This window comes from Protomyctophum parallelum, assembly GCF_964188405.1.
Source record: "Protomyctophum parallelum genome assembly, chromosome: 11".
Taxonomy (NCBI): Eukaryota; Metazoa; Chordata; class Actinopteri; order Myctophiformes; family Myctophidae; genus Protomyctophum; species Protomyctophum parallelum.
The window spans coordinates 27,442,989-27,465,902 of record NC_139707.1 but is presented as its reverse complement, the minus strand read 5'-3'; the positions used below and the strand labels follow the sequence as shown (position 1 = coordinate 27,465,902).

The 22,914-nt window shown below is 41.6% G+C and overlaps 2 protein-coding genes across 2 annotated transcripts in view; one reads left to right on the top strand and one right to left on the bottom strand.

Moving 5' to 3' along the window:
* frzb (frizzled related protein) overlaps positions 1–22,914 on the bottom strand; it is a 102,062-nt gene that overhangs the window by 2,389 nt on the left and 76,759 nt on the right. The gene's annotated exons all lie outside the window — the stretch shown is intronic.
* Positions 1–22,914, top strand: part of parp14rs3 (poly(ADP-ribose) polymerase family member 14-related sequence 3) — a 23,851-nt gene extending 937 nt beyond the window's left edge. The window contains exons 2-24 of the mRNA XM_083776093.1: positions 610–800; positions 902–920; positions 1,754–1,906; positions 2,421–2,654; positions 4,513–6,117; positions 7,500–7,601; positions 7,986–8,048; positions 8,217–8,393; positions 9,396–9,580; positions 9,721–9,769; positions 9,883–9,987; positions 10,098–10,160; positions 10,717–10,893; positions 12,365–12,537; positions 14,835–15,123; positions 15,600–15,662; positions 16,073–16,249; positions 17,990–18,172; positions 19,092–19,390; positions 20,052–20,418; positions 20,832–20,983; positions 22,012–22,186; positions 22,491–22,914. Coding sequence (XP_083632219.1) covers positions 610–800; positions 902–920; positions 1,754–1,906; positions 2,421–2,654; positions 4,513–6,117; positions 7,500–7,601; positions 7,986–8,048; positions 8,217–8,393; positions 9,396–9,580; positions 9,721–9,769; positions 9,883–9,987; positions 10,098–10,160; positions 10,717–10,893; positions 12,365–12,537; positions 14,835–15,123; positions 15,600–15,662; positions 16,073–16,249; positions 17,990–18,172; positions 19,092–19,390; positions 20,052–20,418; positions 20,832–20,983; positions 22,012–22,186; positions 22,491–22,786 — 5,297 coding nt within the window. The 3' untranslated portion in view covers positions 22,787–22,914. The remainder of the gene's footprint in view (positions 1–609; positions 801–901; positions 921–1,753; positions 1,907–2,420; positions 2,655–4,512; positions 6,118–7,499; positions 7,602–7,985; positions 8,049–8,216; positions 8,394–9,395; positions 9,581–9,720; positions 9,770–9,882; positions 9,988–10,097; positions 10,161–10,716; positions 10,894–12,364; positions 12,538–14,834; positions 15,124–15,599; positions 15,663–16,072; positions 16,250–17,989; positions 18,173–19,091; positions 19,391–20,051; positions 20,419–20,831; positions 20,984–22,011; positions 22,187–22,490) is intronic.

Genomic DNA, 22,914 nt, shown 5'->3' with positions numbered 1-22,914 from the left:
GCTGGGAGCCATCCTTCCTTGATGTTTCGCCCCTTTCATCCCAGAACATCTCCGGATGGTGGGGCCCGCGGTCAGGGACGTCTCCCTGCCGCTGGAAATTGTTCAATTCAAAGAGACGTACAAATACACTTCTATATAGTCAAAGAACAGAACAGGAATTCATCATAATTGAGTCACAGTTGAGAAGCAGGAGTTAAACTATTAATCTGGTGTCAGCAAGGTCAGATGTAGAGTTGCTGGCCAGCTCCATATTATATGCAGATCTAGTATGTCAAACCTTTATGGCTATCCAGGGTGTTGATGAGGTCAGTGTCGTGATCTTCATAATTATATGGAGATCCAGGACTCCAGGTGATGATAGTCAGCTCCACATATGGAGATGTTGTACCAACTTGGTTCATTTGCAAGTCTCAGTTGTGTCGCGGCAACCACACTGCTTATCATGAGACTGTCACAATAATAATGGTCATATATTGACATTCGCATATATGGGCTTAATATTGATGACATCAAGGGATCTCCACTGACAAACATTATGGAGATCTAAGGGTGATGGTCACGAGGTCAGATCCATATATAAAAATGGCTAACTTCCTCTTTCTTCCTTAGCCTTCGATAAAGTGATGTCAAAAAGAAAGCACCACGTTGACTTCAGAGAGCCGCATGGACTGGTCGAGCTGCAGGTGAAAGTGCCGGCTGACGACCAAGAACAAGGCCCAGTGGCGAAGAAATTAAAACCACCTCTTCCTCCTCGTCCTGACCAAGATAAAGTGAACCTGAACAGACCTGCTAATGAGAAGGTTCCTTCAGTTTTACTCTAGATATCACATGAATGTATTGTTTATTCCCTGCTTTACTTCCCTATAAGTTCCATTAATCAAAATTATGATTTATGTTACAGCTTGAGGTCTGCCAAGCAGGTAAGATATTTTCCTTTTACTAATCCGTGACAAACGGATAAATACATTTTCTAATCACAGCCCCTTCTTTTGTTTTATCAAGCCATGGGTGAGGAAGGGGGTGTAGGTTCATACAGTCTTCTTGTCATCAGTGATCAAAATAAATACTTTTTACAGTTGTATTTTGAGCAGTTTGCAGCATAACTCACTCTTACTAAACATGGACAATGTACCCTGATCCTCCAACTGTCTAATAAAACTACACATTAGCCCTATGTCAGCATTAGCCCTATTTCAGCATTAACCTGTGAATGAAAGATTTGATTCATAATTTTGAAGCAATTGCCAACAATATATGCTACTGGTAATAATAATACATCAATATTGTGGCAACATTTTCTTTTACATGTAGTCAGCAAACAGCAGTGTTTAACCTGCAGCAGGTAAAGTTTTCAGACTAACAAACTTTGACCATTCATTAATCATTACATTTACCCTCCACATATCACCTTCTGCCATCTTTGAACTGAGCAGCATATTTCCCATCATTCTTTTAAGATATCACTTGTGCCCACCCTCACACCCATGCTTCATTATTATTATTGATTTGATAACAACAACAACAAACTATGACTATTTGGATGTTACTTGTTTAGCATCCAACAGTACAAACGCTTGGTGTAATTTGATAATTAGATGTGTTTATTAATTTGTCATTGTTTCATTTGGTCTCACCCATGCTTAATTGAGCATGAATTTGATTTCATGCTTGTTTGTCCATTATGACCAGGCCAGCCACTCATTCCCAATCTTTTCCACTGTGCATGCAACAATCTTCTGTTCTCATAACACAGATTGCAGACACTTTGTCCTGAGTGGGTTCGATGACGGTTGCATCTGCACCCATGTTTCCGGGTACATTGGGAGCTGTAGCCAAGGGGCTGAACATGTCTGGGAGACACTTGATGATGGAGACAGAATTGTGGTCACCTTCAAACAAGACATTGGTATGTAATATTTCCCTAAAAATAGGGTGTCTTATTTATTGCACTGGTCCTCAAATTCAGGCTGCGACCCCGCAAAATAATCATATTTGATCTGGGGATCCCCTACCTGCCTGGCAAGCACTTGGAATGTAGGAGTTTAGTTTATTTCAGTTCCACGGATACCTTTTCTGAAAATAGCCGATCTACAAGTTCACACATTGTAGATCTGAGCTTGTAGATCAGCTATTTTAACAATTTTTGCCTCTTCCTTACATTATTGAGTCGCGCTAGCCCCTCCTATATACAGGGTTAATGTTTGTTTTTAGTTCAATGTTTGTTTTAAAAACACCCTAACACAAACATTGAATGCCATTAACAATAAAAAGCATTTAATGTTTGTTTTGTCACCTAATCATAGCAACATGAGTTAGATTTTAATATATTAGTGACCCTCACTTCACATGGGTGTGATTTTAGACGATTTGACCAATATTTGACCAATTCTTAATTATAGTAGCTCTTTCCATTTCTACAGATATAAATGAGTTCATGAAGAAGTGTTCCTCAAAGAAGTTCCAGGGCAAAGAGATAGGGGCCCATCGTTTGGAGTTGACAGACTCTGTCCTGGTCCAAGGGGACATGAGCACAATGTCAAAGGAGGCCCTCAACCTCTTCTTCTCCAGCAAGAGAAGTACAGGTGGTGATATCAAGTCCATTTGCTGGGTCAGCAAAAACAAGAGTGCCATTATAACATTCCAGGACTGTGATGGTAAGCTGATAAAAAGACAATGCCATTATTGATCATGGAAATCAAGTAGAGCCTGACCGATGACAGATTTTTGTGTCCGTTGCTCATCCACATTTCACAGTCCTATACCACTGACTACTGATGTTTTCGCCTACATTTTGTTAACCAAATTAGACTTGGGGACGATTCTAAAGATGCCTTCTATAGAGCGTCGCAGTCCCGCCCCCTTTCATGACGACGCCAGGCCCAGGAAATAGTTTCCAATGCATTTTTCCCATAGACATTTCAAATCGTATTTATTTAAAGACCTTATAAGCGTCGTACAGAGCCAACTCTTGTCGTGACAAGTCATGACAACAAACACAATATTTTGGACCAAACAAATGATTTCAAAGAAGAAAAACAACAAAAGAAGTGTTGTAACCTGCCTGTAACGCCCAAGTCCCTATACTTGGGTGATACTGGTTGTCGAGGAAGTTCAGACGTGTGATCAAAATAACTGTCCAAAAGTGTCCGTTGAGTAGGAATTAAACTATATTTATTAGTGCTCAAAGTCCTATACTTTATCATACACAATAAACATAACATAAATCTTCAAACGCACAGGATACAGATCACCAGCCCTCATGAACACAGTCAAAAACTGGTTTACCTCTGCCACTGGCAACACCTGAGACTAATTAGGGCCAGGGTTAAATACCCTCCCTCCCTGTAACCATGGCAATGTAGATTGGCAAATTGACAATGAAACCTAGAAAGTGCTCAAATGGCTCTTACACTGCTGTTTTCTCCTTCTTTCTAAATATTTGTTCAGCCCGAAAAATTGTGTTTTTTGTTGTCATGATTTGTCACGACAAGAGTTGGCTTTGTCCGCGGCGTGAACGTCTTTAAATAGATACTTTCTGAAAAGTCTGAGGAAAATTAACAGGGATTTATTTTCTGGGTCTCTCGAGGGGGCGGGACTGCGACGCTCTAGCCAACAACAACATTTTCTTATCAATTTTAGAACCCTACTTACAATTAAATTAACAAAACAAAAATAGACGACCCTTTGAGCTTGTAGATCTGCTATTTTTGCTGGTTTTGAATTTGTGTTTTTAAAATCGGCCTCAGGTCTAATTGGGTTAACCTATTAAAGGTTTTATGACTGATTCATTTTCATTTCTTTTTCTTTTTCTTTTAGGTTTTATGACCTCAATTACACCCAAAAAACCTGAACTTTGAACATTCAGTGGATTTTCTGTGGTCTGAAGTTTCCTTTGGTTTTTTTTGGGCCTTTTGAGCTACAATGAAAACAGGCAACACAGTGAAACAGTGACATCTGCTGGCAAATCCCATTGACATATATGGGATTTGCAGTAAGTGATGTCACTTACTGCCGGCAAATCAGAGCACCTGTTTGAGCCAGAAAACCCCAGATCACAGAAAATCTACTGAATGTTAAAAGTTCATGTTTTTTGGGTGCAATTGAGATTAGAGAACCTAAAAAAAACAAGAACAATTCCAAAACCTTTTTTTTAATGTCACAATCCCTTTAAGCCCACAATGTGAGCTTGTAGAACTATTTTCTTAAAAATAAAGAAAAAAAGGCAATACATTTTGAATATTTTTCTGGCACAAAATGTTATTAGATATTATAATAATACATTATTATGTATTATAATACATAATATGTGGGCCCTTGATATATAAATAACATTAGGAAACAAGCCCAAATAAGCAATTGCACTTTACAAACGAGCCCAAGCCTTTACAGAAAAACAAGCCCAAAGTCACTTATAATAAGCAGACATGGCAACAGGTATTCTGTCGCCCACATTTATGATGATGATCCATAGTTTAAATATATATTTTGTGTACCTTTTGTGATTCATTGCAGTTGCTTACAAGGTGGCAGAGCGGAAGCAGCACTCCTTTTCTTCCAAGGAGCTCAAAGCTCAGCTATACTACTGTAGCCTGCAGAGGGCTTTGACGGGAGAAATGTCCCTCCAAACAAATATCACGACGAACACGGTCGTCCCTGTCAGCGCAGAACTCCTCAGCTTCATCAGTCGCAACGAGTCCCAAAAACTGGCCTTCACATCTGCTCTTGAGAAGGTCCATTCCAGCGTCTCCATCAGCATGGACACGGAGATGCTTCAGATGCAACTCTGCATGACCCTGCAGGCGGACACTTTGGGCATGCTGCGACAGGGCCCTGGGTGGGAAATGAAAGCTCAGAGTGAGGCTCAGGACCAGTTGAATAGATACACGGAGGAACGTCTACCTACTGAGGTTGAGGTCTGGCAAGAAATAGAAAACGGTTGCTTTGAGCTCACCACGACTAAATCCAGCGTCTCTTTTAAGACGAGCACCTCTGAGGTGGTGGTCGTGGGCACGCGAGAAGAGGTGAAGGCGGTGGTGGAGAAGGTTAGAAACATGGTGAAGAAGACCAGCGATGAGCTCCAAATCAAAAGAGACACTGTAGAAAGAGAAATTCACTTGGGCACAAAGGAAAAACTTGACCTGATCTGGGACCTCGCCTCTGGCAAAATGGAAACCGACGTGGCGCTGTCCAAAGATGATGAGAGTCTTTCCATTCACCTTAAGGGACAGAGGAACGCTGTGAACGCTGCGGAAGGGATCTTGAACAAAGCCCTGGAGGGTGTTGATTCCATAACCCTGAACATGTCCCCTCACCTGATAAACTTCATTAAGTCACTCGACTTGAAGAAGTTCCAAAGGGATCACTTTGCCCAGAGCAACATAACGGCCGTATTGATCCCCGGTGAGGAGTCCTTTCAAATCCTTGGCGATCGTGCTGACATCCGTAAAGCTGAAGACAAATTGCACGAAGTCATACAAAACAAAGACATTGAAATCACTGGTGAACAAGTTAAGATTGTCAGGGGTAAGCACTGGGACCAGTTTTTAGAAGATCTTAAATCCAGTCAGGACGTTCACAATATTAGCATCAAAATGACAGGGAAGAAGATTGAAGTGTGTGGATTCTCTGGTGTGGTGACAGATGTTCTGAGCAAGATAAAGGCCTACCTGGAGGACAAGAAGCCAGTGACAGCAGATGTCCCGTTGAAATCACTGCAGGAGTTGGAGTTTGTCCAGTCTCTCAAGATGTTCTCTGATGACACTGAAATCAAGGCTTTGGGAGCGACTGTATTGCCCTCTAAAAGCCAGGCACCACCTTGCCTGGAAGTCAAAGCTGCAAGTGATAAAATCAAACAAGCCACAGATGCAGTGACTCGTTTAATCGGTACGATACTAACGGAGAAGCTCATGTACTCCAAAGCAGGCGAGGCCAAGATCCTGGAGAAGAATAAGCTGCTGTTGATGGCTCGGGCGAAACTTTTGCAGTGTGAACTCCATCTGTCGCAAGGATTCCATCAAACAATTATCCCCAAAACACCATCAGCAATTCTGCCTCCACAAAGTGCTTCGTCTCCATCGCAAGATTCGCAACCACTTATAAAAGACACAAACACCAAAGGTAATTTAAATTCTATGAAGTTATTAATATATTAATACTATGGATCCTGCTGCTTCTAGATTTCACCTATGCGTTTGACACTCTTTGCCACAAGACTCTAATTTCTCGACTAGAGCACTGTGTTGGTTTCAGGGATTCTGCCCTAGATTGGTTCTCATGCTACCTTTCTGATAGACATTTCTCAGTAAAATGTTGAGATTTTGAATCCTCCGCCCTGTCTTCCGGAGTCCCACAGGGCATGATCCTGGCATGATCCTGGGGACAATACTGTTCTCCCTTTATCTTCTCACCCTGGAACAAATTTTCAAGAAACATGGTATCGCCTATCATTTCTACGCAGATGATTCCCAAATCTATAGACAAATTCAGAAACGGGTATATGCCAGAAACGGGTATATGCCTCTAAAAAAGGGAAGCCCTGACACCCCTTCTTAACTGTCTAAATGACATTCAGGCCTGGATGGCTCTCAACTTCCTGAGTGTAAATTAAAGAAAAACGGAAGTCATAGTGTTTGGGCCTAGTGGCCCTGGTGTTGTACCCACTGACCTTGGTCCCCTGCAGCCTTATGCCAAACCCGTTGTCTCTAACCTTGGGCTCAAATTGGATAATGCAGTCAAACTGGACAAACAGGTAAATGCTGTGGCTAGTTCCAGCTTTTATCACCTGAGGCTGCTTGCCAAAATCAAGTCTGTGCTTTCTTTCAACGATTTTGAACGTGTCATTCACGCTTTTATCTCCACTCGTTTAGACTACTGCAATGCACTGCATGTTGGTTTAAATCAGTCTTCCTGTATGGCACGTCTACAACTGGTCCAAAATTCTGCTGCGTGTCTCCTAACTGGAACCCGTAGGCGTGACCATATTACACCTGTTCTGGCCTCCCTTCACTGGCTCCCCATCCGTTTTAGAATTGATTTCAAGATTTTATTGTTTGTCTTTAAATCACTGAACGGTCTTGTGTTACAGTATCTCTGTGACCTTATAGAGGTTTACTCTTTACTTCTTTACTAAAGACCAGAGGTGGCCTTTTCTGTCATAGCCCCCAAACTGTGGAATGAGCTCCCTTCCCATGTGAAACTGGCCCCCACCATCGAGACTTTTAAATCTCGCCTTAAGACCCACTGTACACCTTGGCTTTTAATTCCGTTTGAGAGTTCTGTGTTTTTCTGTGGCTTTGTTGTAATGTGTCCTTTTTCTACTGTGTGGTTTGTTGGTGTCTTTTGTTTTAGCATTATAGTGTATTTAGCTTTTAACTTTCTGTACAGCACTTTGTAAACCTTGTTGTGAAATGTGCTATATAAATAAAGTGGATTGGATTGGAAGGCCTGCTGTTGAGTACACTAACAAAGAGGGAATCTGATTGTTGTCTTGTTCAAACTAGTGATAGGTGGAGTCTCTGTGACTCTGAAGAAAGGAGACATCACCCAGGAGGCTGTGGACATCATAGTGAACTCTACCAACCAGGATCTCAATCTGAACACTGGTGATCATATTGTTAATGACCTCTGTTCAAATGTGGGCTGAAAGTGTTCTTTCATTTGCTCTTGTGGTCATACACATCACTGGTTCCCAAACAGTGAGTCAGGACCCATGTGTGGGTCAAGTATAAATACCCCTTAATGTTTTGTTCCTAAACCAATCTTTGTGAATTAAAAACAAACTCAGATCTTTCAAAATAATGTAACAAGCAACATGTGAGATGGTAGATCTGCCATTTTCACTAGTTTGGGTCGCAATCGTTTAATTTCTCTTTTGGGTCTTGAGCTAAAAAGTTTGGGAACCACTGAATTCTACATTCTTTGTTGCTTCAGTCCATCTCTAAAGTAGAAGTCTGTGTTGATGGATTGTTTCACATTGTGTTGAACAGGTGTGTCCGGAGCCATCCTGAAAGCAGCAGGGAAATCTGTTGTGGATGAATGCAACAAACATGGTAGAGAAACTGTTTCAAAGTTCAGCTTAGTAATATTATCACTATAATAAAATGACACTTTATTTTACATACTACATACTGTTTACACAAAAAATAACGTGCACATTCAAAGTACAGAAATATAGCCATCGCAATCTCCATCTCTGATGACATTGTGTGTGCTCTCAGGTGGTCAGAAAGCTGATGGTGTGGTGCTAACCAGCAGTGGCAGCCTGAGTTGTAAACACATAGCTCAGATGGTTGGACCCAGCCAGGCCATCGCTATCACTGTCTCCGTAGAGAAGGTCCTTCAGCTTTGTGAGAGCAAAATGGCTGCCACCGTTGCTATTCCTACTATCGGCACAGGTAATATATACTGTCATCAGTTTTTTCTCCCTGAAATGCTGTCTCTGATGGGAAGACATCATCATTCATATAAAACATATACTGTACATATAAGGTCCAATCTCTATAAATGTTGTAATCTCTTTGTTCATCATCATCATCATCAGGTTTAAAGTCTGCTTTCCAGGCACCTATGGGTTGGACTGGATTCTCAATATGGCTTTCTTCCACTGGGAACGGTCCATGGCCACCTCATGGTCGATGCCGAGTACTTTCATGTCAGCCAGCACAGTCGTCTGCCAGGTCTTCTTAGGCCGGCCACTGGGTCTTGTCCCCTCCAAGTTAATCGACATTACTTTCTTCACCCAATCGTTCTCTTCCTTCCTTACTACGTGTCCGTACCATCGCAGTGTCCTTCTCCTCACCACATCCACTATGGCCTCCACTCCCATCCTCTGTCTCAGCTCTGCACTGGTCTTTCTCTCCCTCAGTGACACACCGCACAACCATCAATACGTCATGCCACTTCTGATGCAGGCAGAGTACACTTGCCCTTTCATCTTCAGGGATGGGGCCTTGGATGTTAGAAATGGCATGGGTTCCCTCAACTTCTTCCATCCACTTCTCACCCTTGTGGTCACAGCTAGGTCCACCCCTCCATTAGCCACCACCTCATAAATCTCCCCGTCCACTACAAGAGCCTTGTATTGCTCGTCTGCATCTGCTTGTGGGACTTCTCCCCTGCACCACTTGCACTGGAATGTCCCACTTGCCGCTTGCCTTTTACTCCACTGCATCTCCAACGGAACCATTCAATTTGAAGAAATTGTTACTACTTCAAATTGTAGATATTTGTGAACATTATGATCAAACTATGAAACTGTGGTTTAGATATTTAGGCAATATTATAGTCCCACTCAGTTATACGTAATTGACTGCTGAATACGAATATTCAAGAGACACAGCATTAATATTTATTAATCATGTATTTTCTCTTTGGTGTTGATTGTTTTATTGCCACAGGAAAGGGTAGCATTAGCCCCAAGGACTGCATCGAGGCTATTCTAAAAGCAGTGGAAAACCACACATCACAGACGGCGTCCTCCAGCCTCAAGAGAATCTCTGTCGTGGCCTTTGAAGACAAGATTTATAACGCAATGAGGGATGTTTTTTGCAAAAACAAACAACCAAAGAAGAGTGTCAGTCAGGTACAGTAGAATCACATCTACAGTATAAATGTATTTGTTTTTTTACTATTACAACCATTTATTTACAAAATAATTTGTGACTTTCCTCGTTTCTCTATTTTATGTATTTTCTGCAATCTGTACATGTCTTTAATTAATAGGCAATAGCTGCATCAACAAATGCCAAGTCTGGTCTACCTCCAAATCAAGGTTTTTATTATCTTTGATTGTATCGCATAAAAAAAAAAAAAAGCAGACATACAGTAGACAGCTGAAGTCGTTCGTCATCATTTATGTATTGGTCTATTTTCCTCCCACTGTAGTGAAGATCCACGGTGTCAGGGTTGAAGTGAGAAAAGGCGACATCACTCAGGACTCTGTCAGAGGCATTGTGAATACCACCAATGCTGATATCAACTCCAAAGGAGGTTGGTGCGCTAGTATGCTACCTGTTGTGTACAGACACGACATGTAGCTTGAGCCGCGGATCTAACGGTGAGACACGACTGAAATTAAGACCACACTTTTTCTTTTTCAGGTGTCTCTGGAGCCATTTTCAAAGCAGCTGGATCTGCAATTGAACAAGAATGTCAAAACATCCGTGAGTGTTGATTTTAAATGTACAATTAGACACCTCAGACATATGAGAATGGTGCTAGCAGTATGCAATCCTATGCAAAACTCACTACCAAAATGCTGTGTGTACAGTACACATATTTACAACATTGTTCCACTCATAGTAGGCGAATATCTAGTGAAAATGGCAGATCTACAAGCCATTTATAACCAATAACTGACAATCTTCTCATGTTGGGTGTTTTGTTTGATACATTTTATTTTATTATTTATTATCAATGAATCAACACAACAACAATTCTCCTGTGTTATATGTTTCTGAAATTATTGTTCATTAATCATAATTGAGGAATACGTTTGAAATAATCGAGATATTCGCAGCCCTAATAGCCATAGTACTATGTTGTGTATGAATGAAGAGGTTATGATTTACTGTTGCCTGTCTCATTGTGCTGCTTGTATTCTAGTATAATATATGGCATGCTTCTAATGGTGGCATGAAGTGGGTTTGATTCCTCCTGTGTAAAATACACCGTAGTGGCATCTGATTTGGTTTGTTGCCCTTCTGGTTATGTTTAAAGGGCCACTGAAAGGTGACCAGGTTGGAGTGACGAGTGGCGGAGCCTTGCAGTGTGACTACATCCTGCACATGGTGGGACCACACAACGCAGCGGACGCCACTGCACGCGTCCGCAAGGTGCTGGAATGCTGCGAAGAGAGAGCCATCGCCACGTTGTCCCTCCCTGCTGTGGGAACTGGTAGGAAGTGTTATTTAAGCCAGTTGTTCCCAAAGTGGGGTCCGGAGACCCCTAGGGGTCCTTGACAGTGTTCCAGGGGGTCCCCCAGCTAAATGATAATTAATAATTAATAATTTGTAAATTAACTTTTTTTACAATATACGTTGGGGTCCCAGAGATAGAAATGGCATTAAATGGGGGTCCGTAGCCTAATTCAGGTCAAACCTATGGTATTTTAAATGAAAATGGTTGAAAATAACTGCTAGAGCCGTACAAATATTCTCTTCTGGATGGATCCCGTGAATGGGTGTCCACGTGCTAACGAGTGTCAATTTGGGGGTCCTTGACATGAAAAAGTCTGAGTGAGAACCACTGATTTAAGCAATAACTCGCTCCTCAGGCCACGGTATATTGTTATTATATACCACAGCCCAGGACACATGGGGGTCTTTGTCTCCCCATATTCCCCGTGGGAATTCAACTGGTCTTAAGCCCAAACCGTACCAATGCAACTAGTAGTCGCATAGGGTTTAAGTGGTAAACCCCACACTAAATCAGGTGATTTGAGTAATAACCCCACACCCTGCATTTGAAGGTATGGTAATTAACCCTTCGTTAATCCCACCCCAAAAAGTGATTGTCCAATGCCATTCCAAATAGTTTAGCAACTGTTGCTATGAAGGTCAAGCTTTCGCCACCTCATAGCTGTCAATGTTATTTTGCATGGCTGTGTTGTTGAACATATAAAGTTACACAACTGACCCACCCAGGTGATGGCAATAATACTAATTGTCACACACGATCTGTTTACTGATTAAATGTCTGTAAAAAAAACTGTCTTGTAGCCAGCAGGTGGCAGTGTAACTTCACTTCACTCATAATAGGACACAAGGACATTTGTGTGGTTTTTGAAAAAATGCCAAACAACTTCATCATCATTCGAGTGCCCTCGAGATCTGCAACACAAGCTGCTTCCACTGGTCTCTGTTGAGACCAAACAACTTACATTCACAATATATAGTCATTTTGAATAAGTGAATTACCAAAATAATTCCCACAAGAAAATAATTTCTTTTTAGTTTTCCTGGAGATAATCTGAAATTCTCAGATTGCATGATTTTAGCTACATAATTTATAACAAACTATAATATGATTCCGTAAAAGTAACTTAAACCCAGAATAAACAAGTGTAATGAAACATTTATTTCCAGTGTGGCCCTTTGGCCCTCAAAGCCAGCATGTGACAAATGGAGTTTAAATATAATTCAAATGAGCTTTGATTCTTTGAGCAAAAGGTGCACGTGGAAATCAAATGGAAAACTAAAATGTGTAGAAGCGCATTGGTTTTGAAGTATGAATCCAATTTTCAGTGGGTAAAGACTTTGCCAATGTCATCAATTGAACACCAAGCTTTCCCAAAACAAAAGAGACATTATTTTTGGAATGTCCTTACATTTGGTCCGCCTCCTGCCCTCTTCCTTGTTAACTGCAGGCGCCGGAGGCATGTCGGGCTTGGACTGTGTAGAGGCCGTCCTGCAGGGCATCATGGACCATCTGTCCTCCACCGCCTCCAGCGTCCTGAAGCTCCTCTTCGTGGTCATCCAACAGGACGCCATCCTCCAGGACTTCCTGCAAGGCCTCATGCAGTGGAAGTCAAACCAGAGGGTAAGTTCAGTTCACACACCGTCCTGTACGTAGGAGTGTACCTGAATGTACATAAACAGTCCAAAGGGGCTTACAACAAATGCAGAAAATAGGAATGTTAATTTTTTTACTAAATAATTAGTATTATTGTTATGATAGCACTACTACTTATAATAATAATATAGTTTGAGTCACCAAGGAGGAACACATTGAAAACTAGAACTGCACTCTGTCGAGTGCATACTTGCTTGTTGCACACTAGTAGGCCATAAATGGCCAACTAGTGCGCAAGCAGAGCGCGCAAGTACTTTTGACTGTAACTATTTGTTACCTACCTACTTTATGCATATAAACACCTAGTATTATTAAGTATGGTTCAAGTTTCTATCTATATAAGAAATACAGTTTTATCGATGTAGATATATTCTGGATCCCTTTTTAGTTTTTTAAAGAAAAATAAATCATTGATATGTGATGAAAAAAAAGGTATATAAATTGAATTAAAATATGTTATACAGTATAATTATTCTGTAAACGGTGGAATCTCAATATCTCTGTGAAGGAACGTTTGAAATGTCTAATTATTAGGTGTAACTATTTGCTACCTATCTACTTTATGCATGTAAACACCTAGTATTATGAAGTATGGTTCAAGTTTCTATCTTTATTTTCAAAGAAAAATAAATCATTGATATGTGATGAAAAAAAAGTATATAAACTGAATTAAAATATATTATACAGTATAATTATTGTATTACTTATTGTAAATTGTCAATTGTTTTAAATGTATTTCATGTTGGACTATAGTGATATTAATACTAAATCATGATCAGAGTAATATGTGTCTCTAACTTCAATTTCTGTAATAATACTTTCACATTTGTTAAAATATACATGATCTAAATTACTTCCGTAATCTGTAGTTGGATTTGTGTTTAATTGTTTGCACACTACACTAACGTTAACATTTATGGTTAACTTTTTGACACTTTCGTTACTTTTATACACCCCAGAAACATAATGTTGTATTACTTACGTCATCATTGAGAGCAGTTATACAATAGCAAATTGTGCCTGATCTGTCTGATATACTATATGGAGTATGTAGTTGTAAGTTGATTAGTGGTATACTGTCGTTACTTTGCGCCAAAAACCGTGACAGATTACACAAATGACCATATTTCTTACGTCATTATTGAGAGCTAGTCATACATATACACACCACGTACTCTGGTCCCAGCAGATCAGGCACAATTTGCTATTTTATTTTTTACTGATTATGTATGTAGTATACGTATGACTAGCTCTAAATGATGACGTAAGACATACGTATACATATACTATATAGAGTGTGTAGTTGTAAGTTGATTAGCGGTATACTGTGGTTACTTTGCGCCAAAAACCGTGACAGCCGTCCCGCCATTTGATATTTATGCAAGAAAACAGCAAATCTGTGCCTGGTTTGCTGGGACCAGATTACACAAATGACCATATTTCTTACGTCATCATTGAGAGCTAGTCATACATATACACACCACGTACTCTGGTCCCAGCAGATCAGGCACAATTTGCTATTTAATTTTTTACTGATTATGTATATAGTATACGTATGACTAGCTCTCAATGATGACGTAAGACATACCGTACGTATACATATACTATATAGAGTATGTAGTTGTAAGTTGATTAGCGGTATACTGTGGTTACTTTGCGCCAAAAACCGTGACAGCCGTTCCGCCATTTGATGTTTATGCAAGAAAACAGCAAATCTGTGCCTGGTTTGCTGGGACCAGATTACACAAATGACCATATTTCTTACGTCATCATTGAGAGCTAGTCATACATATACACAACACGTACTCTGGTCCCAGCAGATTAGGCACAATTTGCTATTTTATTTTTTACTGATTATGTATATAGTATACGTATGACTAGCTGTAAATGATGACGTAATACATACGTATACATATACAGTACTATATAGAGTGTGTAGTTGTAAGTTGATTAGCGGTATACTGTGGTTACTTTGCGCCAAAAACCGTGACAGCTGTCCCGCCATTTGATGTTTATGCAAGAAAACAGCAAATCTGTGCCTGGTTTGCTGGGACCAGATTACACAAATGACCATATTTCTTACGTCATCATTAAGAGCTAGTCATACATATACACACCACGTACTCTGGTCCCAGCAGATCAGGCACAATTTGCTATTTTATTTTATACTGATTATGTATATAGTAGTAACAGGGTAACAGGGTGTAAGTGGTTTAGAAACTGAGTAGTAGTGACATGTGACTTTTCCACATGACCCACGACAGACGATGGTTGATGAGGATGATGATGGCGGTGACACCAGCAGCCAGTGGACTACGTCAACAGACGAGGAAGATGACACCAGCAGCCAGTGCACTACGTCAGCAGATGAGGAAGATGATACCAGCAGCCAGTCTGCTACGTCAGAAGAAGAGGAAGGTGACCTCAACGTACAAGGCAGCATGGAAGCCATGGTGGGGACAGTGAAGGTCAAGGTGTTTAGTGATGACATCACTCGGGAGAAGACGGACGCTATCGTCAGCAGCACCAGCACCTCCCTCGATCTCAGTTCAGGTGCAGTATTTGATTATTTGGTTGATTTGATTTGAGTTTTGGTTTGAAAAGGTCAAGGAAAATCACTCATATCTGACGGAGGTGGAAAATCTTGACAACTGTATAATGTTGCATCAGGATTGTAGGGGGATTTCCACTGCAATCTTCTAATGTTCTGCAACATTAGAAGTAAAGTAACTAGTGCAAAGTAACTAGTAACTGATGTTTTCAAATAAATGTAGTGGAGTGAAAGTACAATATTTGCATCTAGTGTCTAAAGAAGTAAAGGTATTGAAAACTGGAAGTACTCCACTAAAGTGTAAAAAAGAAAGAAAAAAAAAACCTTCAAAATGTTACTTAAAGTAGTTAATTAACTTAATTTGCATTGCTAATAGGAGACTACATGCACATGATGTATGCAATGATTTATGCCAGAGATCAATTGGGAAATGTTTGTGAAGATGCAAGACTTTGTAACATTCTATGTTTCTGTGTAGGTGTGTCAGGAGCAATTCTGAAAGCTGCTGGGCAGAGCGTGGTTGATGAATGCAACACTCTAGGTAAGATGTGCGACTGTGCGTTTTGTATGCTCTCTGAAATATATCTGTTTTTAGTCCTGGTTACGGCAAGGCTCTAAGAAAGTCATCGTCATTCCATCTGTCCACCATCTTTGCCCAAACAACGTATGTCAACATATCCTAAATATCTTATAATCCAAGAGACAGATTGCAGATCATGGTGAAACCATGGCCTTCCCTCTAGCGCCTCCTTCAGTCATTATATAATATAGACTCAACACCCCTCCCATAATAGGGGTCATATTGTCATAATCAATTCTTCATATAGACAAGTCATTTTGAAATACAATTATTTCACCTGCAGGCTCCAAATGCACTGCGAATCATCTTAGAGGAATGATGATATCAAGGAGTTCATTAATGCATGAGTATTTCTGCTCTGATCCAAAAAGGAACCCAACCCAGCGATGGTGTTGTCATCACCAAACCTGGCAAACTCCTCACCAAGCACATCATTCACATGGTGGGACAAACCAAGAACACAGAAATCACCAGCTCCATGCGTAAAGTCTTACAGATGTGTGAAGACCATAAGCTTCATTCTGTGTCCTTTCCAGCACTTGGTACAGGTAGGCTATAAATGTGCATCCTATATGATTTCTTCTTAAAGCTGCAATATGTGCCCCGGGCGGTTAGCTCAACTGTCTGGGCACCTAGGCTGCTGAACCAGCCTGACGGCCCGCCGCGGGTTCGACTCCCGACGGCCTTTACCGCTTGTCTTCCCCCCCATCTCTCTCCCCATTTCCTGTCAGTCTACTATACTATCAACCTATCAATAAAAGGCAGGAAAAAAAAAAATATATATATATATATATATATATATATATATACTGTATATATATATACAGGGCTGCACATAAGCGGTGCGCCAGTGGGAGGAGGGCGGTTGACACTGACAGGAGGACAGGAGTTTACGAGAAAACCTGACACAAATAGTTTCGTCTTCTCCGTTTCAGATAGCAAACTACTATAGTCCCCGGTGTAAAAGGGCATGCTTGGATGCTTTGCACTCTTCCCATTTGCCGCTGTGCTTGTGTTTGTTTTCCGGGTGCTGTAGCAGCATGGTTGCTCGTGTGCGATGCCGTCTCTCACGGCACCGGCCACCGACGTTTTACGGGTACTAAGGTTTTAGTTCCGAGTTCCGACATAGTGGAGTGGCACTGGCACTGCTGCTGCCCAACATGAACACCGTGTAGGAGCACCAAGAAACTCCTCCAGGTGCTCCTCTGAGTACTAGACCAAAGAAGTTGTGTGCAGCCCTGTATATATATATATATATATTGGGCAGGAGAGATATTGTGCTCTATTTTCTTCCATGCTAAACCCCTTCTCCCTAAACTACTTTGCCTTGTTTTACTATTTTGAAATTTATTTTTTAATAGTTCAACCAGCCGGTCTGCATCGACACGTTGTGAGCTTGTTGATTGGCTATTTTAACTATTCAAAAATGATTTTCAAAATAGTTAAAAAAGGCAAAGTAGTTTATGGATAAGGGGTTTAGCATGGACGAAAAATAGACCCAATGTGCTTTGAGCTTCAGGCAATAACTCTTGTCAACCAGTAGTGGTCCTACACGACCACATCTAAATTCTGTAGAGCACTACATTTTCTTCTGTGCACATTCCATCGTTTTGTAGTAGAGTGTGAGAAAAGAGAAGATCGACAGGTTAAATAGGAGAATAGCCACTGTAGGAGCCAAATGGGTGAAAATGACAAATTAATTCATGCGACCATGGGGTGGCGCTGTTATCGATATACAGTAAGCGCCAGGTTCACTGGCATGCGTAGGAATTTTGACCCAGAAGGGCAATGGTTTTTGACTGCATGTTAACGCTGTTTGTTCGAATCGCTGGGCTGTGAAATGTTCTGTGTTTGTTTGGAAACCCATGGATACCTGTTATGCACGCAGCACTGTGAAGTACCGGTAATACATACAGTATATCTTTCGAATTAACTGCCTGCATCGCATCTTTTGGAACATTGACACACAGCGAACAGTACGGTATTAGCCCAAACTAACATCAGCGCGTCAGCCAGGTCCACTGGCTCAACCCCTCAGTAGCTCTTTGTCAGACGGGAGCTCCTTTTAATAGTGTATATGCACTTATGCAGATCAGTGTATTGTGAAAGCAGATATATACATCATATTTAGCATCATATGCAGGTGTGTACAGGTTATATTGAATCATGAGCATCATATGTATTGATTGATTGATTGAATACTCTATTGGCAAGTTAAATAGTGCTACCATACATATTGTGTGCAAATAAAAGGTATTTCTGAGTAAAGTTTTTTTTTTTTTTTACAGGAGCTGGGAATCTTGGGGCCTTGCAGGTTGCAAACGCAATGATGGCAGCAGTTGAAGATCACATGAAAAGCACCAAAACCACAACTCTTAAAACCATTCACTTTGTGATATTCCAAACAAAGATGATTCAGGACTTTGAGGAGGTCATGAAGAAATTCAAGAAGGTGACTCCCAAGAAACCTGGTAAGCATGAAGCCTAAAGGTCAGTTCAGATCAAAGATTGACGATGAGACAATCACTTTTAGAAGGAAGAAATAGAGTCCAACACTGGTAGAAAAAACTTCAGATTCCTGAAGAAGATCCCAGTGATCGAAACGTTGAATCAATAAACCAGTGGAGCTGAGTTTTTTCTACCATTTTTGCGGACTCTATTTCTTCCTCTTGTACTGCCATTTGTCCAGCACCTGGGCTAGAGTGGAGGTGCATGCTCTATTACCTTTATTAGTTTACAATCCCTTTAGAACATTATTATTGTGGCAGTGTGGTAGGGTTTACTTTGTTAACTGGAATCAGTCCCCCAGGGGGACTTGGCCATCCTTTTTACCCCAGGCTCTCCACAAAATCTCCTCGCCAATAACAACCGTTGTACAGCTGTAGAGGTGGATGGCAGGTAGACCAAGCAAGAGAGCAGGGTTATTCTTTACTCTTGTTCCCATCGCGAGGCGTTTCCTTTCATTTGAAGAAAATGTACAGGTATACCTAGTGGTGTAATGGGAACTACAACTAAAACATAAAGAGGAGGACACAAAAACGTCACAACAAGCTTGTAGATTTGCGATATTTGACGAATGTTCACCCCAGAACAGGGATGCTAGGGTTCATGTGTTTAAGCAGTTAAGTGCTAATAGCGCCCCTCCTATATACAGGTTTAATGTTTGTCTTTAGTTCAATGTTTGTTTTAAAAATGCCATTGACATAGAAGGGAAATTTTACGTCATCTTAACATTAATTAGAATTTAATGTTTGTTTTGACACCGTTTGTTTTATATCACCTAATCAACATGAGTTAGACTTTAATATATTAGCGCCCCTCACTTCACACGGGTGTGATTTTTAGTCTATCATTTGTAACACACATTTGCTTTTTAAACTATTCCCACAGTGACCAAAAAGTTACACCACCCTCCTCCCACAACGTCAACAGCGGCCACGCCGAACCCTTCCACAACACCCGCCCAGCAGAACACACTGAGCCTGTCCAGCTCCTGCAGAGCCGTGTCCTTCCCCACCATGGAGGCAGAGGTGATGGGCTGCTCTGCTGCCAGCCTGGCCCAAGTCAAACAGATCATGGACGACATGATATCTGAGGAGTGCCACAGTGAGGAGCTGTCCTCCAGCCAGCTGCCGCTGCTGCTGGAGGCAGAGAAGCAGGCCGTCGTGGATCTCAGCCAGAAGAGCCAGGTTGGTTACAATATTTATTTTTAAGTGCTGCAACCACTCCTATAGACAGCTATGTGTGTCCCTGCATCTGGGTCTGTCCGAGCACGAACATAGCTTTTGGTTGGTTTTCACTGGTTTTCACAGCCTCACACACACACACACACACACACACACACACACACACATTAACTGTATATATGATAATTTGGGGTGTGACAGTACAGTACAGTACAGTAGAGGGACCCCCTGGGGACCCCCACACGGTAACTCTTGTCATTTCGGACGTGGGGTGGCTCGCCGAAACCGGGCCGCCCCCCTGGGCGTGTTCCTGGGGGTCTGGATGTTCCGGGGACCCCCTGGGGACCCCCACACAGTAACTGTCATTTCTCGACCGTTTCGGATGCGGGGTGGCTCGCCAGACCTCACAGCCTTCAGCACGAGACGGAATATTTGGTCTTACAACCAGTTCTAATCGGACACCACTGCGGTGGGTCCTAACTCGGACAACCAGCCCTAAGTAGTAGTATTTTATACCATCACTATTTTGTAGCGAAAAGGCCTTGTGCACACCTACAAAGACAGGAGCCGGGAACCAGAATGCCAATCATGAGAAGAAAAGGGTCCCGCACACTGTCTTCACTTAATGTCAACCACTATATTACATAATTATCATCTCTGTTAGGTGAGCGTGCTCATGTCGCTGGCCAAGGACAAAGCCACCGTCTCGGGGAAGAGGGACGACGTTCTAGCCGCCGTCCTGCAGATCAGAGAGTTCCTCCACAGGGCCAAGGAGCGGGAGAGCCGGCGGGAGGAGGAGAAGAGGCTACATGAGATAGTGTGTTGGGAGGCGGCGGTGGGCGAGTCCTGGGGAGCGCTGGACCAGAGCGTGAGCCTGGACCTGGAGCGTGCTCTGTGTGACAGGCGGCCCAGCATCACCTACAGTCACCGGGGTCACACGTACACCGTGGATCTGAAGCGCATGCAGCGCACCGACGCCAGAGGAACCAGCACCAGGATCAAGAGGACCATAAAGGCTGATTCTGATAAAGGTGCAACGTGGATTTGATTCATAATGCACTTTACGTTAGTGTGAATCTCAATGTGCATGAGGGCAATGAAGCCTAGAGTTACAACCAGTGTGGCTAAAATAAATGCTTTGTTAAAAAGGTAGTTCTTTCCTTTTTAAGTCCTCTCTTAAAAGAATGAACAGATTGTGGTGCTCTCAGGTTGGCAAGGAGGGCATTTCCTACATACAGTACATTGTATTTATAGGAATGTGTTTATTTATTATTGACAGTTAATTATCATTGTTACTAAGTTTTATTTATGTTTTTTAAACATACAGAAATTATCTATATTTAGTTAATATTTATGTAATTTAATTGTAGTGTCTTTCATACAGTATTTCATAGGTATCTGATACAGAATGTTCTCATTGTACTAAAATGTCCCTCTGTCTTAGCTGTCATACAGTCTCCACCGACCTGGACCCAGATGGACAACAAGGACATGGACATAGTTGACGTTGATCCAACCTCAGGAGAGTACAAGAAAGTTGAGACAGAATTCATTAAAACATCCAAAAAATCCACGCCAACCATTCAAGTTGTCAAGGTAATTAAGGGACCAAGAAGTCACGAAGTGACTTTGGTCACTTATAGTTTTTGTTTTATTTTCTTCTCCTTCTTCTTCTGCCAAAAATAGCAGTTCTGGCTGAACCGTGCAGAACCGCGGTAATCTGGTAGAGGGCCATGCCAAACGGTGACTATGCGAAGCCCATGACGATTGGCCAAATGGTGGCGCTATAGCACTCGATTAAAAATGCAAACTTTGAACGTGCACTGCATATCTCATGAACCGTTTGACCGTTGGCAATGACACTTTGATACACTTATGTGTCTCCTCATGCCGAACAACTTTCGTGTTCTGACTTTTGACCTCTGACCTTTAGATCACCCGCCATTTTGAATTATATGAAAAACAGTTAAAATGTATCTCCCAGGATATTTGATCAAAATGCACGAAAACTACATGTGAACAACTTTGGACCTATACGGACAGAAAACGTAGTAAAAAAAAAAGTAGTTTTTATGAGCCAATGAAAATTGCTCTACGTCCGCTCTATACCTGATTTTCTGCCTGGACTTTTTAGCAATTTGCTAATTTACACACAATCTATGGACCATTACTGAAATCCCGGTTGAAGAGAAGTTTGCACGTGAAAACATGAACTTTGAACACACTGTAGAAATTGATAATGACATGCCCAAAATGAGGACACACATACACACACATACTTTACAATGTACCCCGGTAGTCACTGATTGTCTCCGTGTAGCTCAGTCAGTAGAGCTCTTGCCCTTAGACCACAAGGTTGTGTGTTCAAATCCGGGTACTGACAACTCAGCCCATGATTCTTATTTGTGCATATTGTTCTTATTGCGTATTGTCTTCTTTCTTGGTCCCTCCTTATCGCTGCTTGCAGCTATATTACTTTAGTTACGTTTGTGGTTGGTATTTGTGGGTGGTTGGTGTTTGCTGATTTTCACCCTGAATTGTATTGTTATAAAAACTAAAATAATTCACAATGGTCTTTATGACACGAGTATAATTGAACAATATCACTCTGGCTATGTCCACAGATCCAGAGGATCCAGAATGAAGACCAGTGGCAGCGTTACGCAGTCAGGAAACAGTGGCTGGATAAGAGGTACCCCACCAACAAGAATGAGATGAACCTCTACCACGGCACAACCTCAGCCATCTGCCAAAAGATCAACGTCAGCGGCTTCAACAGGAGCTTCTGTGGTAGAAATGGTAGGTAGGGGTGTACTTTAGTGCAAATGCACATTAATATGAACGCTAGAAAAACGGAAAAGTTGGCACTGTAGCTCTTGTTCAGCAGTCTAGTCTAGTAGAAGCTGTTCAGAGACTTGAAATTACCAGCTCACAAGAAGTATTTTTGACACACACACACACACACACACACACACACACACACACACACACACACACACAAACAAACACACACACACACACACACACACACACACACACACACAAACGTCATGGGCATATTTTCATGGTATCAATGAGTTTCCTCTTGATTCTGTTTTCTCAGCCACTCTATATGGTAATGGGACCTATTTCGCCAAAGAATCGTGGTATTCTTTACAAGATGCCTACTCCAACCCTGATGGTAATGGCATCAAGTACATCTATCATGCTCGAGTCCTGGTTGGGAAACCATGCAAAGGGTCCAAGGGCATGCTGGAGCCATCACCTCTCAACCCCCTTAACCCGGCCGAAGGCCTGCATGACTGTGCAGTGGACAACCCACTGGATCCTTTCATCTACGTGGTGTTTTGCGATGCAGGCGTTTATCCTGACTATCTGATCACATTTAAGACATCGTAAGGAACAGTGGGAAGAAACAATCGTAGTATAATTTGACGATTTGCGCTGAAAGAAATATGACCACACACTTTTGCTCTCTTATCAAACCCTCGTGAAAAGGATTTAAACAGTATGTGAGCATCCTGGTG